Source organism: Poromitra crassiceps (assembly GCF_964638095.1).
Source record: "Poromitra crassiceps genome assembly, contig: HAP1_SCAFFOLD_1469, whole genome shotgun sequence".
Taxonomy (NCBI): Eukaryota; Metazoa; Chordata; class Actinopteri; order Beryciformes; family Melamphaidae; genus Poromitra; species Poromitra crassiceps.
Window position 1 is genome coordinate 1 of NW_028150943.1, and position 27,922 is coordinate 27,922.

The 27,922-nt window shown below is 44.9% G+C and overlaps 1 protein-coding gene across 1 annotated transcript; it reads left to right on the top strand.

Annotated features, from left to right (window-relative positions):
* Positions 1 to 2,872: 2,872 nt before the first annotated feature.
* LOC310771902 (receptor tyrosine-protein kinase erbB-4-like) lies at positions 2,873 to 27,537 on the top strand (the record flags this gene model as incomplete). The annotated part of the gene is made up of 7 exons (XM_083664403.1): positions 2,873 to 2,972; positions 4,547 to 4,660; positions 6,116 to 6,242; positions 7,318 to 7,391; positions 15,364 to 15,454; positions 19,116 to 19,315; positions 27,405 to 27,537. Coding segments are annotated over 7 exons (839 nt in total), but the record flags the coding sequence as incomplete, so codon positions are not given.
* Between the last annotated feature and the right edge of the window lie 385 nt (positions 27,538 to 27,922).

Consider the following 27,922-nt stretch of genomic DNA (forward strand, 5'->3'; position numbering starts at 1 on the left):
GTGTTGTGAGAGGATGGTGCCTGGTGACCTCTCCCCTGAAGTGTTGTGAGAGGACTGTGCCTGGTGACCTCTCCCCTGAAGTGTTGTGAGAGGACTGTGCCTGGTGACCTCTCCCCTGAAGTGTTGTGAGAGGACTGTGCCTGGTGACCTCTCCCCTGAAGTGTTGTGAGAGGACTGTGCCTGGTGACCTCTCCCCTGAAGTGTTGTGAGAGGACTGTGCCTGGTGACCTCTCCCCTGAAGTGTTGTGAGAGGACTGTGCCTGGTGACCTCTCCCCTGAAGTGTTGTGAGAGGACTGTGCCTGGTGACCTCTCCCCTGAAGTGTTGTGAGAGGACTGTGCCTGGTGACCTCTCCCCTGAAGTGTTGTGAGAGGACTGTGCCTGGTGACCTCTCCCCTGAAGTGTTGTGAGAGGACTGTGCCTGGTGACCTCTCCCCTGAAGTGTTGTGAGAGGACTGTGCCTGGTCACCTCTCCCCTGAAGTGTTGTGAGAGGACTGTGCCTGGTGACCTCTCCCCTGAAGTGTTGTGAGAGGACTGTGCCTGGTCACCTCTCCCCTGAAGTGTTGTGAGAGGACTGTGCCTGGTGACCTCTCCCCTGAAGTGTTGTGAGAGGATGGTGCCTGGTGATCTCTCCCCTGAAGTGTTGTGAGAGGACTGTGCCTGGTGACCTCTCCCCTGAAGTGTTGTGAGAGGATGGTGCCTGGTGATCTCTCCCCTGAAGTGTTGTGAGAGGACTGTGCCTGGTGATCTCTCCCCTGAAGTGTTGTGAGAGGACTGTGCCTGGTCACCTCTCCCCTGAAGTGTTGTGAGAGGACTAGAGCCTGGTGACGCGGGGTTAGTGCTGACCTAGCAAGCTAACTTGAAATAGAGCTCATGAGTTCCCAAACTCCACACAAACCACACACATAAACACAAAGCTGCCCGTTGTTAGCTCAATACAGTTGAAACTAAGATATTCCATAAAAAAAAAAATCTAGCCACAGATTTAGCTACTACATTAACAAACTGTAGCTTTAGCTTTACCTAATCGCTCCCGGCTAACATGAGTTCCTGTTGCCAAATCTCACAAGATTGTGTTGCTGAGATAGAGACAGGTCTTGAATAAGTTTAATTTTCTCCTGATCCGTTTGTCTGAAAAATGCCATTTTAGTGTCAGAATATTCAGAAGATATGTGGCCGAATATTTACTTTAATGAATATGGGGGCAAAAGGATCTGTCATAATCTGAGATCACGTTGACTTTTCCCATTGACTCCAATAGACTCACAGCTGCCGAAAACCTCCTAAGTGGGCGTGTCCGTAGAAAGCCATGGGCAAAAATGATAGGAACTGAGTTGAAGTTGGGTCGTCTTGCTTGAAATCCCATCGTCTTTGCTACTAGTGACCAGGTGCTTTGAACAGGAAGTCATAACACAACTGGGTCAAGTGGGCGGGGCTACATAAGGTGAATAGAAGTCAATGGGAAAATACTTCTCACTTGATTGTATTACCTCAGTAAAGACACCCCCAATGGTCCCAATCACTAGTTGCAAGTCTTCTTCAATACAGCATGATGTTCATTTTAAACGATGAAGCAGACTATGTTTTGGGGTCTGAAATGAATGACAGGTCATTTGTCCAGTGATCCCGCAGCTCGCCGATCACGGACCAATAGGAGGCCTTGCTGCGGCTCTGCTCATCTAAATTTACCTCAAATAACCAAGATGGCGATGGTCAAAATGCCAACCTCGCAGCTTCAAAATGGGAGTCCACAAACCAATGGATGACGTCACAGTAGTTAGTTATACGGTCTATGATCCAGCCATGCCGTGATTGACAGCAGCCCCGACCACACCCACTGATGACCTATCCTTCCTAATCCAACCCCCTTTTACGACAGCGCTGCAGGTGCACCGCTGCCACGATACCAGCACACGTCACATACAGTACTCACCTAAATCTGTCATAGACTTGTGCCAGAGCCTCCGCTTGTGCCTGGATTCACCCAAATAACGGCTTTTGTGTTTTGCACTCGCTGCAGCTACGCGGCATGTTGTTCTCCATGCTCGGCTGGGAAAAAGATGGTTGCTACTTGACCTGTTTAGTACTCGTTTGTTGCCATGACTACCCTGCAACGCTGGTCTTTTGTGTGAACAGTTAGAGGGAGTTGGAATTGAAAACTTCCACTGGAGTTTTACACAATGTGGTGAGAAGTGATCAGCTGATTGAATGAGGCCATTTACACCTGGCGCTAACATGCGTTTTCTGTGATCAGATTGCAATCAGATTGTATTTTATCACTTGAAATGCCAGGTGTAAACACCCCCAAAACGCATTGAAGAAGGATTGCAATCTGATCGGCCAAACCACCTCCAGAGGTGGTCAGGGATGCATTGTGTACACATTGTACACAAGTGTAATTGCAATGTGTCCTCTCAATCTGGATACAGCAACTTTATGCGGATTGAGAGGACAACCATTTCTGCAATCTGATTGCAATCAGATTGCAGAAAATGCATGTTAACGCCAGGTGTAAATGGAATTAGGCTCAAGTGATAAAATACAATCTGATTGCAATCTGATCACAGAAAACGCATGTTAGCGCCAGGTATAAATGGCCTCAATGTGTCAAGCATGACCTTGATCCTTACTAGGCATTCTGTCAAAAGGAATATTTCATTTGGATTGCTACGGCTGTTTACATTGTGTGTGTGTGTGTGTGTGTGTGTGTGTGTGTGTGTGTGTGTGTGTGTGTGTGTGTGTGTGTGTGTGTGTGTGTGTGTGTGTGTGTGTGTGTGTGTGTGTGTGTGTGTGTGTGTGTGTGTGTGTGTGTGTGTGTGTGTGTGTGTAGGCCTGTACGAACTTCAATGACAGCGGGGCGTGTGTGACCCAGTGCCCCCAGGCCTTTGTCTACAGCCAGACCGCCTTCCAACTGCAACACAACCCCAGAGCAAAGTACACCTATGGAGCCTTCTGTGTCAAGAAGTGTCCACGTAAGGCTTACCACCTGGCACACGCACACACACACACGCACACACACACACACACACACGCACACACACGCACACACACGCACTAGCTGATTTTTCTGCGGGGGGGACAGGGGGCTAAACATGTACAGCCTCACTCCCAGGACCAAATAGTCGTGCTCCCCCTCGTCTTCCTCCACCTCTGTCAGCACGAGGGGTACGCCTGCCTGCTCCGGTAATGGGGGAGATGAAGGCGGGGAGTAGTCTGAATGGAGGCTAGCATTAGTGAGGTTAGCATCCACTCATCACTGTCAGACTCCATATTGGTTTGTTCTGACGGTCCAACCAAACTCCCCAAGAATTTTGACCCACCTCTCTAGCAGCCTGTAACACACACACACACACACACACACACACACACACACACACACACACACACACACACACTGGCATTACACTTTAGAAACCAAGTTTAGTGTGTTGGCATTGTCTTTTTATAGGATGTTGATTGATATATATATATTGTTTGATTGATTGATATTTTTATTTAAGTGTCATGCACCTGGGTGCCCAGCCCATATGGGCTTACAAGACACTATATCATATTTACAATCGCCAAGATGGCCACACAACAAATCATAATATACCTTTGTACAGAATCAAGAAAAGAAAAGAAAAGATGTAGTGGAGTTAAAACTACTTTTTTGCCACATTAGGACAGTGCATGTGCCAGCTGTATCATACAAAGTCAACTGAATCAACTTACTGCTATTGCCGGCACTCACTGGCACTTATGCTGTGGTCTGGTCCCATGTGGCAAACCCCAGCCATCTGACTGGTCCCATGTGGAAAACCCCAGCCATCTGACTGGTCCCATGTGGCAAACCCCAACCATCTGACTGGTCCCATGTGGCAAACCCCAGCCATCTGACTGGTCGCATGTGGCAAACCCCAACCATCTGACTGCTCCCATGTGGCAAACCCCAGCCATCTGACTGGTCCCATGTGGCAAAACCCAGCCATCTGACTGGTCGCATGTGGCAAACCCCAACCATCTGACTGGTCCCATGTGGCAAACCCCAGCCATCTGACTGGTCGCATGTGGCAAACCCCAACCATCTGACTGGTCCCATGTGGCAAACCCCAGCCATCTGACTGGTCCCATGTGGCAAACCCCAGCCATCTGACTGGTCCCATGTGGCAAACCCCAGCCATCTGACTGCTCCCATGTGGCAAACCCCAACCATCTGACTGGTCCCATGTGGCAAACCCCAACCATCTGACTGGTCCCATGTGGCAAACCCCAACCATCTGACTGCTCCCATGTGGCAAACCCCAGCCATCTGACTGGTCCAATGTGGCAAACCCCAGCCATCTGACTGGTCCCATGTGGCAAACCCCAACCATCTGACTGGTCCCATGTGGCAAACCCCAACCATCTGACTGCTCCCATGTGGCAAACCCCAACCATCTGACTGGTCCCATGTGGCAAACCCCAACCATCTGCCACTGCACTGATAGTAAATGGGTTAAAACAGATCAGGTCTGGCATACGTTTGTGCGCCTGTCTTTGACATTGACGATGGACTGTTTTCCAGATAACTTTGTGGTGGACCACAGCTCCTGTGTCAGAGCCTGCCCCAGCAACAAGATGGAGGTGGAGAAGAACCGCGTGAAGACGTGCATTTCCTGTACCGACATCTGTCCTAAAGGTAAACCTCAAGCAGATCGACAGAACTAGAGTAACTTTCCATACTGTGCAAGTATGTGTACTGTGTAAGTGTACAGAATGTGTAATGTGTAAGTGTACAGAATGTGTACTGTGTAAGTGTACAGGATGTGTACTGTGTAAGTGTACAGCAGGGCTATTCAACTAAATTGTTCAGGGGGCCACATTGTCAGAAACCTAAGGGGCCGTGGGCCGGACCGTTCCCCGAGCTATTAATCCCATTATATGTACACTTGACATAACGCGCCACCACAATTTTCAAAACTTGCATTTCACTACATTGCAAAAGTAGCTTAATTTTCCTCTAAAAGTGCTTAATTTCTGTGCAACAAAAGCTGTGTTAAAGCCCCAAAAGTAAACACATTTGAAACAAATCTAAGTATTCTACAACACATGCCAGCCATTTGAAATATAATTTGGTCAATTCTGACCTCTCTTAGCTACACCACAGCATTGTAAACATTTATAGTGCATCAAGAAAGGAAAACAACTGTAAACATTATTTCTTGTTTAGAACCTAGCACAGTATTAAATACTAAGTATCTCATGAAAAACTATTAATATTGCATATTTTGTGTTTAGCTACGTCTCACAGCATTGTAACATTGTAGTGCAGCAAGAAAGGAAAACTACTGTAAACATTTTAACTATATTTCTTGTTTAGAACCTAGCTAGCTACAGCGCCATCTCCTGAAAAACATTAATATTGCACCTTTCTTGTGGCTACATCACAGCATCTCCTGAAAAACATTCATAGTGGATCTGACTTGTTTAGCTCACTTTAGCTAGATCACATCTGAAAAACAACCAGTCGGGTGTAATAAGTAAATGAGGTTTAATTGTAAAAAAATAAAAATAAAAATTAAGAACTCATCTGCCAGTTGAATAGCCCTGGTGTACAGTATGTGTACTGTGTAAGTGTACAGTATGTGTACTGTGTAAGTGTACAGTATGTGTACTGTGTATCACAATTCATTTGACAATGATGCTTAAAAATGCTACACATCGCTACTTAAAGTCAACTTGTCTAAATCTCTAGTGAAGTGTTTCTCAAACTTTTTCATTTCAACGACCCCTAAACTGACACAAATGAGGTAAAACCACAGATGGATTTTTGCTTTCAGAAGTTTTGTTACAGAAAGTGTATGAAACCCATGACCAAAACAGTCATACATTCTGTCATTGTGTTACTCATGGATGGAATTATAGTGAAAAGAAATGTTTCCCATTTTTGCTGGGGAACCCCTGGAACCCCCATCAAGGACCCCACTTTGAGAACCTCTGCTCTAGGACATTTAATTAAACGTGTGTGTGTGTGTGTGTGTGTGTGTGTGTGTGTGTGTGTGTGTGTGTGTGTGTGTGTGTGTGTGTGTGTGTGTGTGTGTGTGTGTGTGTGTGTGTGTGTGTGTGTGTGTGTGTGCGTGTGCGTGCGTTCCAGCATGCGATGGCATCGGCACAGCCAGCCTGCAGTCAGCCCAGACAGTGGACTCCAGCAACATCGACAAGTTTATCAACTGTACCAAAATTAACGGCAACCTGGTCTTCCTCATTACCGGAATCAAAGGGTGAGAGTGAATTGTAAAATAGGCAACCAGTCAAGACGCTCGGAGAAAGTGACATTTTAAGTGAGCAGAATAAAAAATACGCTAATATTCTAGCGTAAAATAAATCCCTAATGACGTTTCAAATTCCAGCTGCATTTTTGTACCTTAGCTCGATGGGACCCATGTAGCATAAATATCGAATATTGTTACTACATGATTTGCTTTTCACTCATTCCACTGTTAATGTAAATTGCCCCGATAAGAGCATCCACTAAAAGCCTGAATATGAAATATAAGCCCGGTGGTTAGTGGATGAGTGAACATGATGATGGCAAATGGGGTGAGTACGCCAAAAGTGACTTGAGAATAGGAGTATAATAATATGTGCCAGTATAGATGCTGATAAGTGGGTTAAATTACTTTAAGGAGGGTATGGTACTGTAGTTGTCCTAGGGAGAAGTGTGGCATGTGAGAGTGAACTGTAGTGTCGAGGGGGATTTTGGGGACTCCGAACGCAGCAAAAATGTATTGTGTAAACTACCATTTCCAAATATTGGAGCAAATGCAGGTGTAGGCTGGTTGGTTTATCTGCCATTGACAAATGGAATGCCAGGTGTCCATCTGAGTGACATCTGCCCATGAAATATCCCCGTTCAACTTCCACCTATTTTACCCATCACCGACAAACGGATCCTCGCCATCGCCAGTTTATCTATGACGCATCTCTATTTTTTTTTAGCACAGAGACAACTTAAAGTGTCGGTGTACAGTAGGTGTAGGTGGGAGATGTACTCATGTGCATTTTAGTCTAAGAGTTATTTAGTAGGCAGCTCTACTGAAAGCAAAACCCGCAATCACTTCCACGCCCAAAAGGCGATATTTTCCAAGTGTACGTACTGTTGTCAAGTGGCGGCAGCATTGTTAGTGGACATTCTCGGTAAGGCCTTGAAACCCCTCAGGCAACACCCACGGCTCATTGTTCATTGCTTAAGAAAATCCACTGCTCTTCTCCTTTATTTATGCAGCATAAAATGCAAATGCGCTGCAGAATCCTCTTTCCCTGGCTGTCGTATTCACTGTCCATGATTTTCCACAGGGATGTCTATCACAACATCGAAGCCTTGGACCCAGAGAAGCTCAACGTGTTCCGCACCGTTCGGGAGATCACAGGTGGGTAATAATGTCAACAGGAAAATGTATAATGAGCAAGTCTTTACCGTACAGCCTCAAACTAGGTCTGCAATTAACAAATATTTTCATTAATGATTAATCTGTCAGTTATTTTCTCGACTAATCGATTAGTCTATGAAATGTCACAACGTGATGGAAATTGACGATCACTTCTTCCTCAATGTCCAAGATGACATCCTCAAATGTCTTGCACTTGAGTGACATACTGTATATGTGTGTGTGTTTGAACCCGCCTGAGAGCGTCCACACCAAGGCCAGACATTGCAGCATACTCTAAGATGAATATGAGATGAGTCTTCCCATCTCCTCTCTCTCTCTCTCTCTCTCTGCCGATCCCTTGGGGGGGAGTCCCTAGCCTCGAGTGCCGCACACCCAGCTCTCCCTTCACGCACCACCAAGAAAAGATCCAAAACATGTGGTGCAGATCCCCCCCACCACCACCACCACCACTGAGCCACATGTATCCTGTCATCCATCTGACCGCACCATATGACACTGCCATCACACTCCTACTGTAGTATCGCCAATGTCAATGTGTCAGCTCCTCTTTTTCTCCCCCTTCTTCACATTTGTGAGTTTTGAATGGATTTGGAAAAGCCCCAGGCTCATGAAACATCGCCCCCTTTTCACCTGCCGTTAACACAGATCTCATCTCATCTCATCTAAAGTGACACGTCTGTCTTTTGAAATTGACAGTAAATGCCTTGTCTAGTTTTGTTCCACATGGGTAACGGCAATGGATTTTTGACAAGTGTGTTACTATCAGAGCTGCCTTATGCCTGTTTGTTTTGCATGCTTGCTGGCTGGATCAGTGCACTAAAGTTTTTGCGGTTGCCGTATGTGTATTAGTGACACATTGCATCTCATAACGGTTCACTGAACACTTCTAAAGATGTGTTGGATGACCGGATCTTTTACTTTTTTCTTTTTTTTGCACTCGATTGCAACCCGATCACCTAAGATAAGGTTAGTAATCAAAAATAATGCAGAATCGCTCAAAGCTGGGGACTTTTTTCAGCAACAAAAATTTTACTGAACAGCGGTAAGTGCTGGTAGGGAGGGAGCTGGCAGCGGGGACAGAAACCTGCCAAGTCCCGTGGAGTCAGAGATGCGTATCGGCCCAGCTTGTCACCTCTCACAGCTGTATCGAGCCCAGCTTGTCACCTCTCACAGCTGTCAGGGAGAACGTGACTCCCCCCTGCTGAGCCGTCAACCTGCCTCCGTGACCCTGGGGTCACGACTCTGCAGCACTATAGCTTTCAAATGAGATGTGTAGGAGGACAGCTTGCATCCTACAGTACATATCAGCATGCATACCCCCCCCAGCCTTTCTCTCTCTCTCTGTCCATCTCTCTGGGAGCTGCCAGCATCTCTTTTGAAAATATATCACCGGGTCAAGTCCATCCAGAGAGTGGGTGATCAACCCAACCAATTTAGCATACGTGGGTTTCTCAGCATTGTGTCTTGATCTGTAATCATCGGCGCTTTAACACTCTTAACCCTTGGTGTGTGCCCATGGCCTTCTTCTCTAAGAGGCTCCACACACGTACAGTAATTTGCCGTCTCCATCTGGTAATGCGGCTCTCGGCAGAACCTGAACTCTAAATTATCTTTTTGCTTTGACTGCCTGGATCACAAAGCAGAGAGAGAGAGAGAGAGAGAGAGAGAGAGAGAGAGAGAGAGAGAGAGAGAGAGAAAAGATTGACAGAAGTTGACAGAAGATGATCACACGTCTGCCAAGATGCTGTGCACTGTATATGTCCTGCATACATCTCAGCACATCCCTCCTGTCAATCCTGCCATATGAGTTACAGCAGTGGTTCTCAACCTGTGGTACAGGTACCACTGGTGGTCTGCGTGGCTCCGCCTCCTTCCCTCTCATATTTTCATAATGGTGGTTTTTTCTGAGGTGGTACTTGGTGTAAAAAGGTTGAGAACCACTGAGTTACAGTATGTGCTCTATGCAGTGGTTCTCAAATGGGGGTCCGGGGACCCCCAGGGGTCCGTGGCACAAAAAGTTTTCAGGAAAATAAAAATAATAACAACTTTTTTGTTGTGTTGCAAAAGCTTCATAGTTCAACGAAAATGTTTATGCTTTAAATCGAAAATGGTTCATGGATTACATTTTAATCTAACAAACCTAACAATTTAAATGTCAAGCACGTTACCGTGGAACTAGGGATGCACGATATATCGGCAATCATATCGGTATCGGCCGATGTTAGTCATTTTTTAAGATATCGGTCATATCGGTATCGGTCAGATGTTGCAATGTTAATATCGGTTATCATTATCAGCCAAATTCTTCACATTGATATGAAATAATGCAGTAAATCTATGATTTATGGGCTTTTCCAAAGGCTTTGCAAATAAAGAAATGCATAACTTTTTCAAATTCAGTGTTAACATGTGTTTTTCAGTATGTACAAAATGTGATGATCATAAAAATGTGGTTTCATACAGATCATATCGACATCGGTAAATATTGGTTATCGGCCATAACAGCAATGTTAATATCGGTTATCGGCATCGGCCAAAATGTTCATATCGGTGCATCCCTACGTGGAACCAATTAAGTTTAGCCCAAAATCAGAATGAGGGGGTCCCCGGTATATTTTGTATCTTGTAAAGGGTCCTTGCCGGAAAAACATTTGAGAACCTCTGCTCTATGGTGTATGTGTGGTGGGTTAAAGACCTTTCCTCTCACATCTTAATAGGCTTAATAGTGATTTTGGTTTGACTTCATGAAAACCAAAATTACGATAAAAACAAGTCAAAGTCATGACCACCAACCCTTCCACATTCCAAATGATCTGTGGCTTCAAATATAAGCAAGCAAAAATAGCAATAGGCCATACTGCAGATAATTTTTTGTTTTATCTAAGAGTATTTTTAAGAGAACAATAAGTCTGCCAATATTAAGCTCTGAAAAAGAAAGCACGCAGAAGCTTTGCCGTCTTCTTCACGGCAGGGATGATGAACTTGGAGCTGTCAGTCTTTCTGGACCTCTCAATGTTTCGGCCCTGGATTAATTTTGTTCTCTTCCACTAGGAATATGTTAGACTAAACTAAACAATGAGTAGACTAAGCATGAGTAGTGTATATTTAACAGTACTCAGTCATTATCAATACACTACATTGACAAACATTGTCTGTGAATGATTGTAAATGCCTATTTCTTTAACATTAGAGATTAGACCCATAAAATAGCCTCTTAAAATACATGCCGTTTTGATTTGACAATCAAAATAAATAAATTAAAAACTTGAAGAAAAAACGATTTCAATGAAACTGAAAATCAAATCAAAACCGAAAAATCGGTGCCGTTGTGCAGCGTGGGGGAAATTCAGGTTATTGGTAAGAAATGTCACTCCCTGTGCTTGTGTGCTATCAAATTTCATCAACCTTGACAGCACTGAGGAAAACGTATTTTCTGCAAATTATTATTATTTTTTAAACCTGCATTTATTCAGTGGACCTTGACTGAGCAGCAGCATGCTCTGTTCCAGCAACACCCTGCCTCACATCAATGCACTTACACACATTCACACCTGGAAGCATCGCATAGAAACCACTGTCCACTGAGCAGCTCTACTGGAGCAGTTGGGGATTCAGTGCCTTGCTGAAGGGCACTTCAACAGTAGTTGGTGAGGAAGGAGAGAGTGTTTGACATTCATTTTCCCCACCAACATTTTCCCTTGTACAGGTGGAGCCAATGTGCTCTTGCAAACGTAATTGTAGCTTAGCACAGACAGGTGTGCAGCAGGCAGCAGCTTGTTACCTCTATTAGGAAGACCCCCCCCCCCAATCTCAAGCAAGCAAGCAGCTTGGCCCCTTAAGGAGCCCTATGGTGGAGCTGCTGCTTTTGTCATTAAGGCAATTAGTGTCAGCCGCTATAATGCTAACGATTCTATAGTGTGTTGCAGCTTCGGAGCTAATAAGCCCTCAGGATCCTAAATACTCAACATGGGGGGGTTAACTGACATTTTTACTGTCTAAGAAGACATGGCATAAACAAGCTAGAGAATCAAATCAGAACTGCTATTGCTATTTCCCATATGAAAAAACACCAACAATTATAGCAATCATAATAATGAGTTATAGAAATGTCACAGCAGTCCCTATAGGTGAGATAGAGCTATTATAACATTAGTCCCTATAAAAACATAATAGGAGTAATATAGGAATTATACTGCATTCCTACATTATGGAACGACCCTACATTATGTAAACCATTCACATTACCACATCATAATCATGCAGTGCCGATGGGAATGACATCAACTGTCATGGCTATATTGATCTCTAGCCTGCCCTAGAATAGGGGTTATTATCGGTTATTATCGGGTGGTTTATAGTGACATCATAGGAGAAACACACCATAATGTACAATAAGCTCACTATAAACTCATGAGCACACACACACACACTATACAGTATATAACGTTAGCATTAGAAGACCAGCATTGGGTAGGAAGAAGCATTGTTTACTGTCTTAGCGCCCTCTAATCATATTACATTTGTTTTATGCATCTCCACATATTTTTGCTGCATTGCTTTCTCTTGTAGCAGCATCGATAGCTGGAGCATGTGTGCCTCGGAAGTTCAACTCACGTTCATCTTTACGAGCCTTGTCTGTGTGATCCCTCACAATTGCCTCATCCCCCCTCCCCGCATCAAACATTGTTAATAAACATTCACATGGACCCCGCTACCGCTCAGCTGGGACCAACACTAACAAACAAAACGATAAAGGCTCCGCAGAAGGTTATCGCCCTTTTGTCACCGGGTCTCCAGTGCCATTCTCCTCCGCAGCTCCTCACGCGTCCCCTCGTCATCTCCCTGCCACACCCCCGCAGCTCCTCACGCGTCCCCTCGTCATCTCCCTGCCACACCCCCCGCAGCTCCTCACGCGTCCCCTCGTCATCTCCCTGCCACACCCCCCGCAACTCCTCACGCGTCCCCTCGTCATATCCCCCCCCCCCCCCCCGGTCCCTTGTGGGAGGGGAAATGCACATGTGAATATTACAGAGCCGGATACTTCTCATTGGTTGGAGAAGCCACCAGACCCGCCACACCCTCAACCTCATCATCATCATCATCATGAAGGCAGTCAAATACAGTAGCAGCTGATATTCATCCTTGAGTGTATGCGCTATAATTTGTTTCCTTTCACGTTAAAGCAATTGTCTTCATGAGTACCTGCACTCCACCTCCTCCACCTTCCTCCTCTTCCTCTCCTTCGGTGTCATCACCTCGCTCATCCACCCGCTTTGTTTGTCCTCTGCTGCCCCCCCGCCCATCCTGCTCCTCTACTAAATATTTCATATTTCTGAATCCATTATTGAAAACCCTAAATGAGCCACAGCCATCCTCTCAGCTATTCATTTAATATCCTAAATAATTAAACAGCAGAGAGGCAGATAAAGGAAATGCAAAAATATTGATATCTCAAACATTAGACTCGTCGTCATAGCTGGCTCAAAACTTCTCAGTGGAGTTGCTGTGCATACTAACTAGGGCCTTCACGACTACTGCATTTCAGTAGTCATCGACTATACTGTACTCCCAAAACGTACTCGACTACTAGTCGCGGGAGTTATGTACTTTTTTCACCCAATAAAAATAATAAATTCTCGTCAAAAAGGGCTCAAAAACAGCCAGTAAAGGGTTAACTAATGTAGGCGGTACCAACCTGGGGGTAAACAAGGGATCAGCCGAGCAGCATTTTGGTAAACAAACCGCGTCACTGGGTGGCAACGGCAATGGAACCCTATGGTGCCCAAGTGGCGCGAGGCTTGAGTGTCTGACTCTAGCCAGTTAACTCTGTTTACATTTTAAAAACTGTGACAGTTCACACAACTTTAACACGACATGCATATATTACACATCAAACTCTTGAGCTACTTCTGCTCTCACTCAGAATGTCAAAATATAAGCAATGTCATGTATTGTTTTTGAGATATTAATGTTTGTTTGGCACAACTCATACTATTAACTGCCGCGGGGTTCCGCATTTCTGGGTGTCGCTCTGAGAGGTGTTTTCGTCTCTACGTACCTTAAATTCTGTGTCTTTAACATGGCATCATAGGCTAATGTAGAAAATGATTGTTCAAACAAATCCATGTCCAATTTATTACCTCCGCCAAGGGGGTTATGTTTTCGTTTGGTAGCAGGATTACGGAAAAAACGATGATTTTCATGAAAGTTTGTGGGAGGGTGTAGCACGGGCCAAGGAAGAACCCATTAAATCTGGGAGCGGATCCGATACGGGGCGGGGCTAGTAAGGGGCTGTAACTAGGGACAGGAAAATCGTAGAGTCGGGATTCGGGGGGTGGTTGGGGGAGTGGCTAGGTGTACCTGGGTGGTGGGAGAGGGTGTGGTCAGGAAAAGGGCGGGGCTAGGGAAAAGGGGTTGTAGCTATAGGGATATGAAGGTCATAGAGAGTATGGGTTTGAGGGTGGGCGGCGGGAGCTAGGTGTATCTGGGTGGTGTGAAGGGGCATGGTCAGGAAAGGGGGTGGGGCTAAGGATAGGAAGGTTGGAGAGAGTCGGGGTGGCTAGGGGGAGTGGATGGGGGGATGTTGGTGGGTCAGGGTTAGAGTTCTGATCTGACTCGCAAAATGAGCATATAATAGCAGACTGGAGTATTGGCCTTGGCGGAGGCACTTCTAGTTTATTTATTTATTGATATTGTTTATTCCTAAAGCCACAGATTAAAGATTAGTTGATTATGATGCACAGTGTCGACTAGTGGTTTTGATAGTCGTACGTGAAACCCCTAGTGCATACCACTATGCATTATGTAGCTATCCTACACACACTGTTTGTTATTGATGTTTTTAATATTGGGACCACAGGCAATAACCATCGCTAAAGTCATTGAATAAAAGGGGTTTTGATTGTGGGGCTGCCTTTTGCTGGCTCAGTTATTGGTTGCTTAACATGTCGTGCCTGGGCTGATGATGTCATGTATTTTGGTGTGGTTTCTCCTGGGCTGATGATGTCATGTGTTTTGGTGTGGTTTCTCCTGGGCTGATGATGTCATGTGTTTGGTGAGGTTTCTCCTGGGCTGATGATGTCATGTATTTTGGTGAGGTTTCTCCTGGGCTGATGATGTCATGTGTTTTGGTGTGGTTTCTCCTGGGCTGATGATGTCATGTGTTTGGTGAGGTTTCTCCTGGGCTGATGATGTCATGTGTTTTGGTGTGGTTTCTCCTGGGCTGATGATGTCATGTGTTTTGGTGTGGTTTCTCCTGGGCTGATGATGTCATGTGTTTTGGTGTGGTTTCTCCTGGGCTGATGATGTCATGTGTTTTTGGTGTGATTTCTGGATCTTCTTATACAACATTCGTGGTATACGGCTCTGGGCTGATGATGTCATGTGTTTGGTGTAGTTTCTCCTGGGCTGATGATGTCATGTGTGTTGGTGTGGTTTCTCCTGGGCTGATGATGTCATGTGTGTTGGTGTGGTTTCTCCTGGGCTGATGATGTCATGTGTTTTGGTGTGGTTTCTCCTGGGCTGATGATGTCATGTGTTTTGGTGTGGTTTCTCCTGGGCCGATGATGTCATCTGTTTTGGTGTGGTTTCTCCTGGGCTGATGATGTCATGGTTTTGGTGTGGTTTCTCCAGTCCTGAATCGTTGCTAATTTCAGAGCAATGCCAATTCTCGGTGCTCTTCTCATTCTGCTCTCTGTGTGCAGTAGACTCACAGGATGTTATGATGGACAGCTGAGTCTAGCCTGTCACAATTAGTGACTCATTATAATGTGTATGTGTGTGTGTGTGTGTGTGTGTGTGTGTGTGTGTGTGTGTGTGTATGTGTGTGTGTGTGTGTGTGTGTGTGTGTGTGTGTGTGTGTGTGTGTGTGTGTGTGTGTGTGTGTGTGTGTGTGTGTGTGTGTGTGTGTGTGTGTGCGCGCGTGTGTGTGTGTGCGTGTGTGTCCATTTAGGCTTCCTGAACATCCAGTCTTGGCCCGACAACATGACAGACTTGAGTGTTTTCTCCAACCTGGCAACTATTGGGGGAAGAGCGCTGTACAGGTAAGATGCCGAAGCACAATCTGTCACCACATTGACAGCTATTCAGAACATAATTTATTTGCTGTAATTTGCTCATAATTACAGTAAAGTGTTGGTAATTTATAAGCCAGTGCTGTCACTGTTCTTGTAGGAGAGCATAGAGAATAGTGGAGCCCAGTGCCTGTGAAGGAGGGGTATTAAGGGCATCCATTATCACACTTGCATGGACCCATAACCCGACCCTTAACCCTAAAACCAAGACCTAACCTTAAAATAACCCTTTGAAGTAGCACCAAATAGACCGGCCAAAATGAACTCATTTTGCAAAAATGTCCTCATTCTTAACTCATTCTCTGCCAGGGTCATTTCGGTCTGTGTGCTCCCAGTGCCAGGATTTTGAGCATATTTCCTGATCTTCCAGGACCCACAGAATATTCTGTGCTAGGAATAAAATTACACAACATATCTCACAATAAAGCAGAGACTCTCTTCTTACCCCTTGTAAAAAACTGAAACTTGACCATGTTTCCTTGTTTAGTTACAAGCAGTGGAAGTTAGCTTGTTTTCACTAAAAATGCCCTCCTTGGAACAGGAAATAGGAGAAAAAGAGGTTTTTAGTGAAGGACACCGTTTCAAGCAGAACTCTCTTTTGAGCCTTTTATTTTTTGCCTCAGTGACACATCAGACACATTATACAGTATTTGTTTTCCCAAATAAATAAATAAAAAATAAAAAATAAGAGAATGTATTTGAGGGAGCTGTGTCGGTCCATCCCGCCCACTGAGCGGCTACAGAGAGAGAGAGAGAGAGAGAGAGTCTGGCCCCTGGGGTTTCTTGACAGATGAGGCTTGGCTGCAGTATTTATCAAAGTATGATAAATATGTGCACAAAATCAAATAAATAATTTACTTTTACAGTTGCCATGTGGATTTTTAGCTTAGCTTGATAAAAGCATAAACAAATGGAACGAACCCTTATGTGGTCACACTCACACACTCTCTCTCTCTCACACACACACACACACACACACACACAGGAATAACGAGTGCTGTAACGTTACCTGCTGTCACGTTACCTCTCATAACTAACGTTAGCACAGAAGATCACACAATAGCTACGTTAGTGCTGTAAACTTTTAAATGTTTATGTGACATGTTTATGTTTCGCCTTGGTTGCTGGGGACGGGTGTGTGACGCGGTTTGACGCGTTTGACGTATCCATGTGATTCCCCCTCCCTTGAGTGTGACAGAGCTCTCCCTTGAGAGGGAGAGCTGGCAAGAGGAAACGTGAAGCGAGTCATGCCGGCGGCATAAGTTATAAACAATGCGTGACAATTATACTCGAATGTTGTGTGTGTGATCATTTCATCTCAAACGCGATACAAAAAATGGGCTACTTTTTACCATCGTCATCGCTCTCTCCAAGTGGCACCCATTTCTCCTCCTCCGATTCATCTGTGTCAGACGGATCAGAACGCTGTGAAGGGGAGCCTTCGTCGCCATGGCGCTCCGTCGTGGAGCAACAACAAAAACGCTGGCGTCTTCCTCGCCATCGTCGCCATCCGAGAACTCTCGGTCGGACTCTGTTTCGACCACAGGCTCCACCCATAAATACTAAACTAGCGGGTTCCTTTTATCAGTTTGACCTGAAACAATGTCACAGGCTGGGAAAGTGTCTGATGTAATGTAAACAGCCAAAACATGAAAGTACGTCCGAGTACGTCTTTGGCACAGAACGCCATTGTTAAAAGTACGTCCGGGTACGTCTTTGGCAGAGAATGAGTTAAGGTTTGAAACTCTAAGTTGGTTCTCAAAAAGATAGAAGTACAGGAACACACAGGACACTTTCATTGAAAATCGCTTTGACATCATTTCCAAAATAACATTTCTGTTGTTTTATTTAGACATGCTCCAGCCTACTGCTAGCATAGTGGAATGTGTGTGACATGGCGAGAAACTGTTAGCACAGTGGTTCCCAACCTTAAAAAAAAAAGAAGAAAAAAAACACCACACACAATTTAAAACTAGCAAAGATTATTAGGGTCACTCGCGGTTTTTACAGTTAGCATGTAGTGGAACGTGTGTGACCCCACCACCACACACACACACACACACACACACACACACACACACACGCTACTTTCCACTGTCCCGTCCCACACAAGCACACTCCAAACTAGAGCCAGTCATTAAGCCAGCACAGTGCAAGTGAGGAGTGTGCATCAGCACAGGCCTTTAGCAAGAGTTGATGTTCCATCCAAGTAGATTAGCTGACACCAAAATACAACAGACCCAAAACTAAGCAATTCTTGTAAATCTTATCTTATCTATCTATCTATCTATCTATCTATCTATCTATCTATCTATCTATCTATCTATCTATCTATCTATGTCTCTCTGTCTGTCTGTCTGTCTGTCTGTCTATCTATTTATCTATCTATTTAATTATTTTGCAACCTTTCAAAAGCATGCTTAGAATTGGCTATGACAGATGGAAACATAGTGTGCCTGTGTGTTTGATAGAGCGATGCAAACAGTGGGGTGTATGTGTGTGTTTGTGTAGCTTACATGTCATCCACCTATAGATGGAAACAGTCTACATGTCATCCACCTACAGTACAGATGGAAACAGCAGGCCGCAGTACAAATTACAGCCTGCCAGCCAGCCCTGTCCCGGGCTCCATCCTGCACATGCTCTGTCTGTCTGACCACTCTGACCCCTCCCTGGCCTCCTGTCAGTCCTCAGCTGTACGAGGGGAGGGGTGGTGGCTAACAAAGATAAGAAAGGAGGAGACAAAGCTTGAATAAACGAGGGATCAGACAAGATGAGGACGATCAAGGACAAGAGGGGGAGGGGTCCAGAAAGGGAAAGTAGAAAGGGAATATGGGAAGACAAGAAAAGGGAGAACTCATGCAACATATATCACAATACGTCCTCGTACTGAAAGGACAGAATTAATTGATTTCCCATGACTCCCCCAAAAAACATATGAGTGAAACGCTGCATGCAGGTGATACACCTCGCGTTGGTTAATTTGAAAACGTCACGTCAGTTATGTTTAGGCAATAAACAACTAGGTTAGGGTTAGGGTTTGGGTAACAGAACACGTCAGGAGGAGGTGAACCGGGTCTCTCGCAACAATGACGTTTATTTCAATATCAGACTGTCGTTACGGTAAAGACCACCAGAGGTCGCTGCTACTTCCTGGTTACAGCTCCTGACTGGCGTATGCAATAGACCCTTTTCACGGGGGCCATGTTGTGTCAAAAAGGCAGGGTAAAACACAGGTGCAAGCAAAACACTAATGAGGGTTTCCAAATTCCAATCATGGAAGTTTATAACCCTCATTAGTGTTTTGCTTGCACCTGTGTTTACCCTGCCTTTTCGACACAAAATGGCCCCCGTGAGAAGGGTCTATGCACGCATGCACTTACTTACACGAGAGGTCTCATTCGTAAACATTTGTCGTTTACCTTGAACATTGACCAATGTTGTCATTTTCTTTGTGAGGACGTGGTGGATATCGATATAGATAAAATTAAATAAAACGTATTTGATTCCTCTTCCATCTCCTCCCTCTCCTCCCATCTATCTCTCTTGTCCTCTCTCCTCCTAACCTTTCCTCTGGTCTCCACCTCCCTCCTCCTTCCCTCTCCCCCTCCCCATCTCCTCGCCTCCTCAGTGGGATCTCCCTGCTGGTGTTGAAGCAGCAGGGCATCTCGTCACTGCAGCTCCAGTCTCTGAGTGAGATAAGCGCCGGCAATGTCCACATCGCCGAGAACAGCCAGCTCTGCTACTACAGCACCGTCAACTGGACCAGCCTGTTTCGGACCGGGAATCAGAAGGTTCTGATCCGCAACAACAGAAGCCCGCAGGAGTGCTGTAAGTCCAGGCCAAAGGCCAGATCCGATTCCAGACACACCCTACATTTCCCAGTATTTTCAAAAGGTTTCCTGTTGATAAGCTAAAGGTGAAATCAAATGTGCTTTCATGGAGTGGGTGTTTTGATTTAGCCAAATGTGTCTGGATTTGGCCACTGTCACATTAGCCCTAGCAGTGGAATATAAGGGTGTGGAGGTCATACCGGGGGGCAGGGCCGGCGCCAGGATGAAATGACTGAGGGGGCTGTTATAACTGCCGAGTGGGTGTTTTGATTTAGCCAAATGTGTCTGGATTTGGCCACTGTCACATTAGCCCTAGCAGTGGAATATAAGGGTGTGGAGGTCATACCGGGGGGCAGGGCCGGCGCCAGGATGAAATGACTGAGGGGGCTGTTATAACTGCCGAGGGGGCTTATTTATTTATTTTTTCGTTTTTTTTTTTTATATGATATTTTTATATCGTAAAACATAGGTTATATACCCGCTATGCCTATTTCTGGACTTTTTAACCATAATAACCTCTGAAAAGCGCAATAACAACACAAGAAAGACTACTATTCAAAATCAAATAAAACATTTATTTCACAGCAGCAGATTAAGGCATTAATAGAGGTTCAAGAGTTCATAGGTTCAAATTGAATAAATAGCTACATCTCTGACACCTTGTGACAACCAAAGCACAGCAAATAGCGCTTCCCTGCCAATTCTGAAACAACAGAGCTATGTTTACAGGGGGTAGCCTACATCAACTTAAACTGATCAAATTTGATGAAGACTGCAGAAACAGCAGCCTAAACATGTCAGGTACAAACATTGCCTAAACTGGCCTTTATAGATTAACTATTCTTTAAAAAAAAAAAAAAAAAAAAATTCCAAGTGAGGGGGCCGAAAATTGAACTGAGGGGGCTAAGCCCCCTTAGGCCCCCTCGTGGCGCCGGGCCTGCCGGGGGGGGATGGCGGGTTGGCCAGATACATTTACCTATGACTTGTCGCATCAATAAATATTAAATTTTTAGCTTAACTCATTGAGTGCCAGCCACTTTTGGAAAATGGATGCTCCCAGTGCCAGCCCTTTCAGAGCGTTTTCAGTGATAACTCAAGACCCACAGAATATTGTGTGATATTACTATGTAAACACCGAACACGCCCAAAGAACGATGAGACTCTCTTGTATCATCAGCAAAAAAAAGTTTATTGATGTCATTTTCCGTTCTTTAGTTATCAGCCGGAGAAGATAGGTTGATTTCACCAAAAACAGACGTTTCAAACTAGAGGCTGAGATAATGAGCCTTTTGTGAAATGAAGCATTTCAAGCACATCACTGACTCTGAAGCTAATATTTTCTGATGTACATGCAGTGACACCTCAAAAATAATTTCCTTCAATAAAAGAGCGAAAACAAAGGAATTTTGATGGCAAAATAATATTTTTTAGCTGCAACCAGCAGCGCTGGCCTTCTTGCTGGTCTTGATTTACTGCTGGTGGGCATCAGATATTCTAGCTTGTGTTTGCCAATCTGTCCATCGAGCCTGCTGTCTGGGTCGGTGTTGAATGGTGCCCTGCGTGCCCCACCCCCCTCAACTGCAAACCCCTCCTCCGTGGGAGTGTCTCTGGTGGCTCTCTGCTCTGAATTTTCCACTGCACGTTTCAAAGTGCGCTGCACCCAGCCTATTTTCACAGCACTCCGCCATTTTTGTCGCCGGCTCCCAGCGCTTCCAGCTGAGAATAATTTATCTTTTCAGAAAGACGCTCGTGTCGGGTGCTCCTTTTCTGGCAACTAATCATGTGGAGGGGCTATCGCAACAGACAGAAAGGCTCAATTGTGGGAGCAGATTGCCTGCTGTTCACAGGCACAGCTAACGTTACAGCATGCATCGGTTTCCGTGTGCCCACTGCCCACGGCTTCTTCTCTGTTTTTTTCCTCACCTTTCTCTAATCTGGAGAGCACTGTCGCCACCTAATGGGTCCGTAAAATAGCTTATACACCTTCAACATGCCCCATATTTTTACAGCAGATGCATCAGGCTTTGATCCACGTCCCACCGTCAAAAAACGCAATTGACGACTTAAGTCGTCATTGGCACTCTACGTTACTATTTGAATTGACGACTATAGTCGTCATTGGCACTCAATGAGTTAAATTGTTGTGACCAAGACATTACCCTAACTCTATTTATTTCAGTTGTACTGTACTGAAGGTGACTGGTTTTTTCTCGAGTTGTGCTGGCAACCTCCCTATATGGACAAACTTCATCTGTCCCACTGGCATGAGAGTGAGTAGATGACAGATAACTGATGGCCTATTTATGTAGGACTAGGCCTAGACTCATGTCAAAAAGCCTGAAAAGCCAGCAGTAAGAACGGAAGTACACAGAGTTGTACACTGTCTCATCTGCATTGGTGTAAACTGGTAGGTTTCAGAATGTTGCAGACCCGGCACGTTGCAAGTAGTTGCGAGTTTCAACCAGTCTCTTTAAACGGCCCTCAAGCGTGTGCAAAGAGCGTCTGAATGACAAACAGTATGTAACCCAGGGTTAAGGGCCCAGTTTTCACAGGGTTTTCCTCAACTAAAAGTCAGGTTTAATCCACTTGAGAATGTACTGGTGTGAAACCATACAGTACACCTTCCAGAGCTAACTGCCCAGTTAGTCCAGAGTTTAAAACGTTTGAGAAGTCAAATCAAGTCAAATGCATTTGATTTAATTGCACAACCCACTTTGCCATATCGCAAAGTGTATAATAATAATAATAATAATAATACATTCAACTTATATAGCGCTTTTCTAGGTATTCAAAGTCGCTTTACACACAGGGTAAAATCATTTAATAGTACATTTGTAGTAGTAAAATAAATAGAAAATAAGTGATGGGGTTAGCAGGTGAAGGCGATATCGCCCACACATAACCAAGAGACACAATGCCTTTACCGGCACTCTCCGTGCAGTGAGCTACAGTCATCAAGTTCGTTAGTATTGCCAATGAATTGGAGGAAATAGTACAACAGAAGACACACAGAAGAAAACAGCTGTGTCGGGTGGGCAGATCAATGCACTTGGAATAAGCCTTGCAATAGTTGTTTGTCCAAAGTCACACAATTGTTGCAAGGCTTATTCCAAGTGCATTGATCTCGATCGTTCTTGTGCCCTTTTCCCCTGGGCAACTTCTTACTGTTGCGTGCACACACACAGACACACACACACACACACACACACACACACACACACACACCCACACACACACACACACACACACTCTTCACTGACTTTGAAGACTTAGAGTGAGACTCAAAAGTCACACACAGCTCTCCTTGACCGTGGCTCTGCATGTGTGCATCAGCGTGTGTGTGTGTGTGTGTGTGTGTGTGTGTGTGTGTGTGGCTACACCTGACTGAGCCTAGCAGGAAGTGGGAAAGGGCAGGTCTTGCACTCCTGCAGGAAGAGAAGGTGTGTGTGGGTGTTTGTATGTGCATATGCACTTTTTGCATAATCGCACCCGCTTCAGATGTTACAGTATGAGCCAATTAAATGGCCATTATCAGTTGTCATCAGGACCAGAGTGGAGGTAGTGGCCCTACTCTACCTTCTACAGTAATTGGCTCAGTAGGCTGTTGTCATATAGGTGAGCTGGATGTGACGGCAGGGACTGGCTATGTTGGTCTGCCTCCACGTCAGGTGACTGTGAACTTTCTCTCTGCTGCAAAGGAAAAGGCCGTTATTCTACCTACTGCCTGTCAATGCTGACAATAAGAACTCTACCCGGTTGGTTTGGACATACACCCAGTCACACCCAACTTTGAAAACCATTGCTTAAGCAAATACCGTAGGGCTAAGAATCAATTTTCTTCTAATATATCACACCTGTTTTGTTAAGAGTTTGTGTGTGTGTGTGTGTGTGTGTGTGTGTGTGTGTGTGTGTGTGTGTGTGTGTGTGTGTGTGTGTGTGTGTGTATGTGTATATATATATATATATATATACTTTTCTTCTGATTCAAACCCCCCCCCCCCCCCCCCCCCCACAGTTGCCAGCCGCTTCTTTTCACCTGAATGTGGGGAGCTTCACCAGCAGGACGTAGCACGTGGGATGATCATGTTAGTCCCACCAGTTCCCTTCCACCCCGAAAAGGCGCCCCATTAAGAGTGTATAGTTGAGGTGGAAGAGTTTGTTGTACTGTGAAGATCATCACTAAGAACCCCCTCCCCCTCTTCCCCCTTCTGTATCTTTGACCCCAGCCCACCACCCCCACCCCCGCCGCCGCCAGGGCATAAAAGGGTGGACAAGCATCATCTCCCCCAGCTGCCTGCCTACTCATTAGCCTTTTCAATGGGCGCCCTGCTTGGCGGTCATAGAGGAGAGAGGGGAGTGGAGGGAGGAGGAGTCTACACCATGGCCCTCACCTCCTCTCATCTGCTCACCGTCGCCACGCTCCACAGACGGCTTGTTGTTCGTTTGTTCATTCATTCTTTTTGTTTCGTTTCATGTAGGGCTGCGGGCTGTGGGCAATATGGTTGAAATCAATATCACGATAACCATAAAGATTTTTCTCAATATCAATATATCACAACACAGGCATGCCCTGGCTTACACCTGGCCAGGACATCAAAGACAGTGGTAGGTCCATTCACAACTGTGTTCATAGCTATAGAGATAAAGAGAGGAGTGGAGTGCTTCACAGAGAAGTAGGCCGGCGTACAGGTTTCATATCCCCCAACGAGGGAGAAATCACTTCAGACGCATATGGGATGATAACTGCTCCCAACGGATCTGCACTGCTCTCACCATTTTACCACTTTGTTACCATAATGCTCTCATATAGAGCAATCTTTGGAGAACACAGTGCTGCGGGAGGACAAGAGAGAGAGCAGTACTAGCAGAGACATTGACTCAAAGAGAGCAGGACATATAGTGCATCTAATGGAGTGTTATGGTGCAATATGAATTCTACCTGCTACATGAGAGACAGAGAGAAAACAGCATACAGATCGTTCACTGCAATATTGTCTGTAAGCTGAATGCAATCCTGAACCAATCCAAACCCACTATTTCCACAAGTTTGTATGTGAATCTAAGGTTTTACAAAATATTTTATTATGGCTTTATATGACTAGCCAGCAACAAGAGGTGTGCAACACACACACCTGCATGTACAGGTGTGTGTTACAGTGGGGTTTGATCAATATGGGTTTTTAAAAGTGTATACCCATATGTTTGGTTTGAAGCCAATGAAGAGTCTTACCTTTAAGTCGATGATGAAGTGTGGGGTTGATTTTCCACATTCGTCTAGTTGAGTCTACACTAAACAAATCATTAAGTGTGCGTGGTGGCGTCTGCAGGTTGAGTCTCCACTAAACAAATCATTAAGTGTGCGTGGTGGCGTCTGCAGGTTGAGTCTCCACTAAACAAATCATTAAGTGTGCGTGTTGGCGTCTGCAGGTTGAGTCTCCACTAAACAAATCATTAAGTGTGCGTGGTGGCGTCTGCAGGTTGAGTCTCCACTAAACAAATCATTAAGTGTGCGTGGTGGCGTCTGCAGGTTGAGTCTACACTAAACAAATCATTAAGTGTGCGTGGTGGCGTCTGCAGGTTGAGTCTCCACTAAACAAATCATTAAGTGTGCGTGGTGGCCTCTGCAGGTTGAGTCTCCACTAAACAAATCATTAAGTGTGCGTGGTGGCGTCTGCAGGTTGAGTCTACACTAAACAAATCATTAAGTGTGCGTGGTGGCGTCTGCAGGTTGAGTCTCCACTAAACAAATCATTAAGTGTGCGTGGTGGCCTCTGCAGGTTGAGTCTCCACTAAACAAATCATTAAGTGTGCGTGGTGGCGTCTGCAGGTTGAGTCTACACTAAACAAATCATTAAGTGTGCGTGGTGGCGTCTGCAGGTTGAGTCTACACTAAACAAATCATTAAGTGTGCGTGGTGGCGTCTGCAGGTTGAGTCTACACTAAACAAATCATTAAGTGTGCGTGGTGGCGTCTGCAGGTGCTGTTTGGGTCCCACCAGTGCTTCATCACTGTTGGCTCAGCATTACTGTAATGAAGCAGCACAGCTGCCTCCTTCAACATCTCCACAGTGGGTGTACACGTGCACGCACGCACGCACGCACGCACGCACACACACACACACACACACACACACACACACACACACACACACACACACACACACACACACACACACACACACACACACACACACACACACACCTCCCTGTGTCTTCAACACTGTCTCTCCAATCCTCTCTCCATGACAGTAGGCTAGGCATGCAACGTATTGTAGGGTTGTCACGATACTAGAATTTGTAGCTTCAATACCGATAACCAGGAAAATATCGCTATATCACTAGGATAATATACTTATTTTCGATATGAGGGGGGACAACACATCAAGAGGCATAGAAATAAGACAGATGGACAGACAGACGCATGCTTAGTCCATAATCTAGGCCCGGTAAAACGCATTAAAAATGTTGCAGTTACACAGCAGATTAGCCCTGCTCTCATCAGCCTATCAGAACACTTTGAGCTTGTTGGAGCACCAGATACCCGAGGGAAAAATCAGTAGGATGTTTGATTTTTCATTAAGAGAAAGCACTGCTGGTATCCATACTGTTGCAAATGAGTATTGTATCCCTTTCCATTTTTTTGTGTCAATGCTTATCGATACTATTGATACCTGTTGTGAATGAGTATTTTATCCATTTCAAATGTTTAGTATTGATACTTATTGATACTATCGGTACTTTTGACAACATTATTCATATGTGTAGTACGGATTAATGTCCTTAAAGCTAGACTATGTAACATTTAATGTAATAATACCATTGGATTTGTATGAGATTTGTCATATTACAAACCCTTAAATATGGTGAGATATATGATGCATACTAGGCTGCACTGTCTTTCAGTGTGTCTGTTCATTATACAGCGAGGCTCAGGATACAGTACAGTATTTGCCCTTTCTCTTACTGCAATCATTCCTGGCAGTCTACAGCTCAGCAAGTCATTAGGAGGAAATCCTGAATAATCGGCTCAAAGTAAAGTTCTTGTTTAAATCTTTGAGTTTTCCGTGGGAAGTAGCTCGTACCCAGGCTCATGGTATTATGCAATATGCATCTCCAACAAAGAGATTTGAAATACAATGTATGCACAACCAGGCAGGCATGATCTATTCCTGGTAGCACACACAGACTGCACTATTAGCATTTGACAAGGTATCTCTCACTTTCTGATGGATATAGGGTAGTTGAAGGATGGCTGATTGATTGGCCTCAAACTCGGGAAAAGGTTGTTATCAATTAGTAACTTCGACCCTCTCTGGATGGCCATAGAAGGTCCGGCGATCGGTACAGTACAGTAATAATTACCTCAGGCCCTGTGCGGTTTTATCCCATCCAGAGATCTCACTTATTTTATCCGGCCATCCTCATTAGAATTCCAGCTGCAATTACCTACTGTATTTTGAGTTAACTTGGACTTCTTATGGTCATTTTAATCCCATCTGTATCTACATTACAGGTGTTGTAGAGCAGCATCCTGCTTGACAAACTGAAGAATTGCCTATTTTAGTATGATTATTCTGCATTTCAATGGAGACTTTTCTTTTTTAGATTATTTTTGGGCGATTCTTTTTTTGCCTTTATTGATAGGACAGTGGGTAGACAGGAAAGGTGGGGAGAGAGGGATGACATGCGGCAAAGGACAACGGGTCGGATTCAAACACTGATTATTTTGGCAACATTTTTCATCCAACTCAATTTTGGCGTTGTGCGGAATATGCCTTTGACTTCATGAGATTCAGGAAGACTCCCGACACTGTTGGTAGCTCCCAATATTTTTCTGATTTATTTTACATTAAAAATGACAAAGTTTCGAGCCCTCACAGGTTCTTCGTCAGGTCAGGTCAGGTTTGAATCTCATAAAGTAACTTTTTTTGACTCAGCACCTGGAAAAGAGATGTGCGTGTGGACATTTTTAACTTCACTTCACCCAAGAGTTCATTACCTCTACACTAACCAAGTCTCCAGATTAAACTAATGTCATTTTGTTTAGCTCATATGCCGTCTTTGTGTTTGTGTGTGTGTACTGAGCAGCCACGGAGCATATGGTGTGTGACCCGCTGTGTTCGGATACGGGGTGCTGGGGTCCCGGGCCTGACCAGTGCCTCTCCTGTCGACACTTCAGCCGTGGACGGACTTGTGTGGAAACCTGCAACCTTTATGAAGGGTGAGTGAGTGAGTGAGTTACTTAGGTGCACGAGCACACACACACACGGTCGCACGCACGCACACACACACACACACACACACACACACACACACACACACACACACACACACACACACACACACACACACACACACAGGCAGAAAAGTTAACGTAATGTACACACACGCACACACAGGCAGACATGTTAACTTAATGTACACACACACGATGTCTGGCAGGCTGACTGCATAGAGATAGATGGATGGTTGGATAACACACTGCCATTGTTCATCATTCATATACAGGACATATAGGCTACGATGTAATAAAATATGATGGAATGTTGGCTCAATCTCCATGTCAGGAAATTGATTAAAGTTGTACTTGGCAAGATTAATTTAAA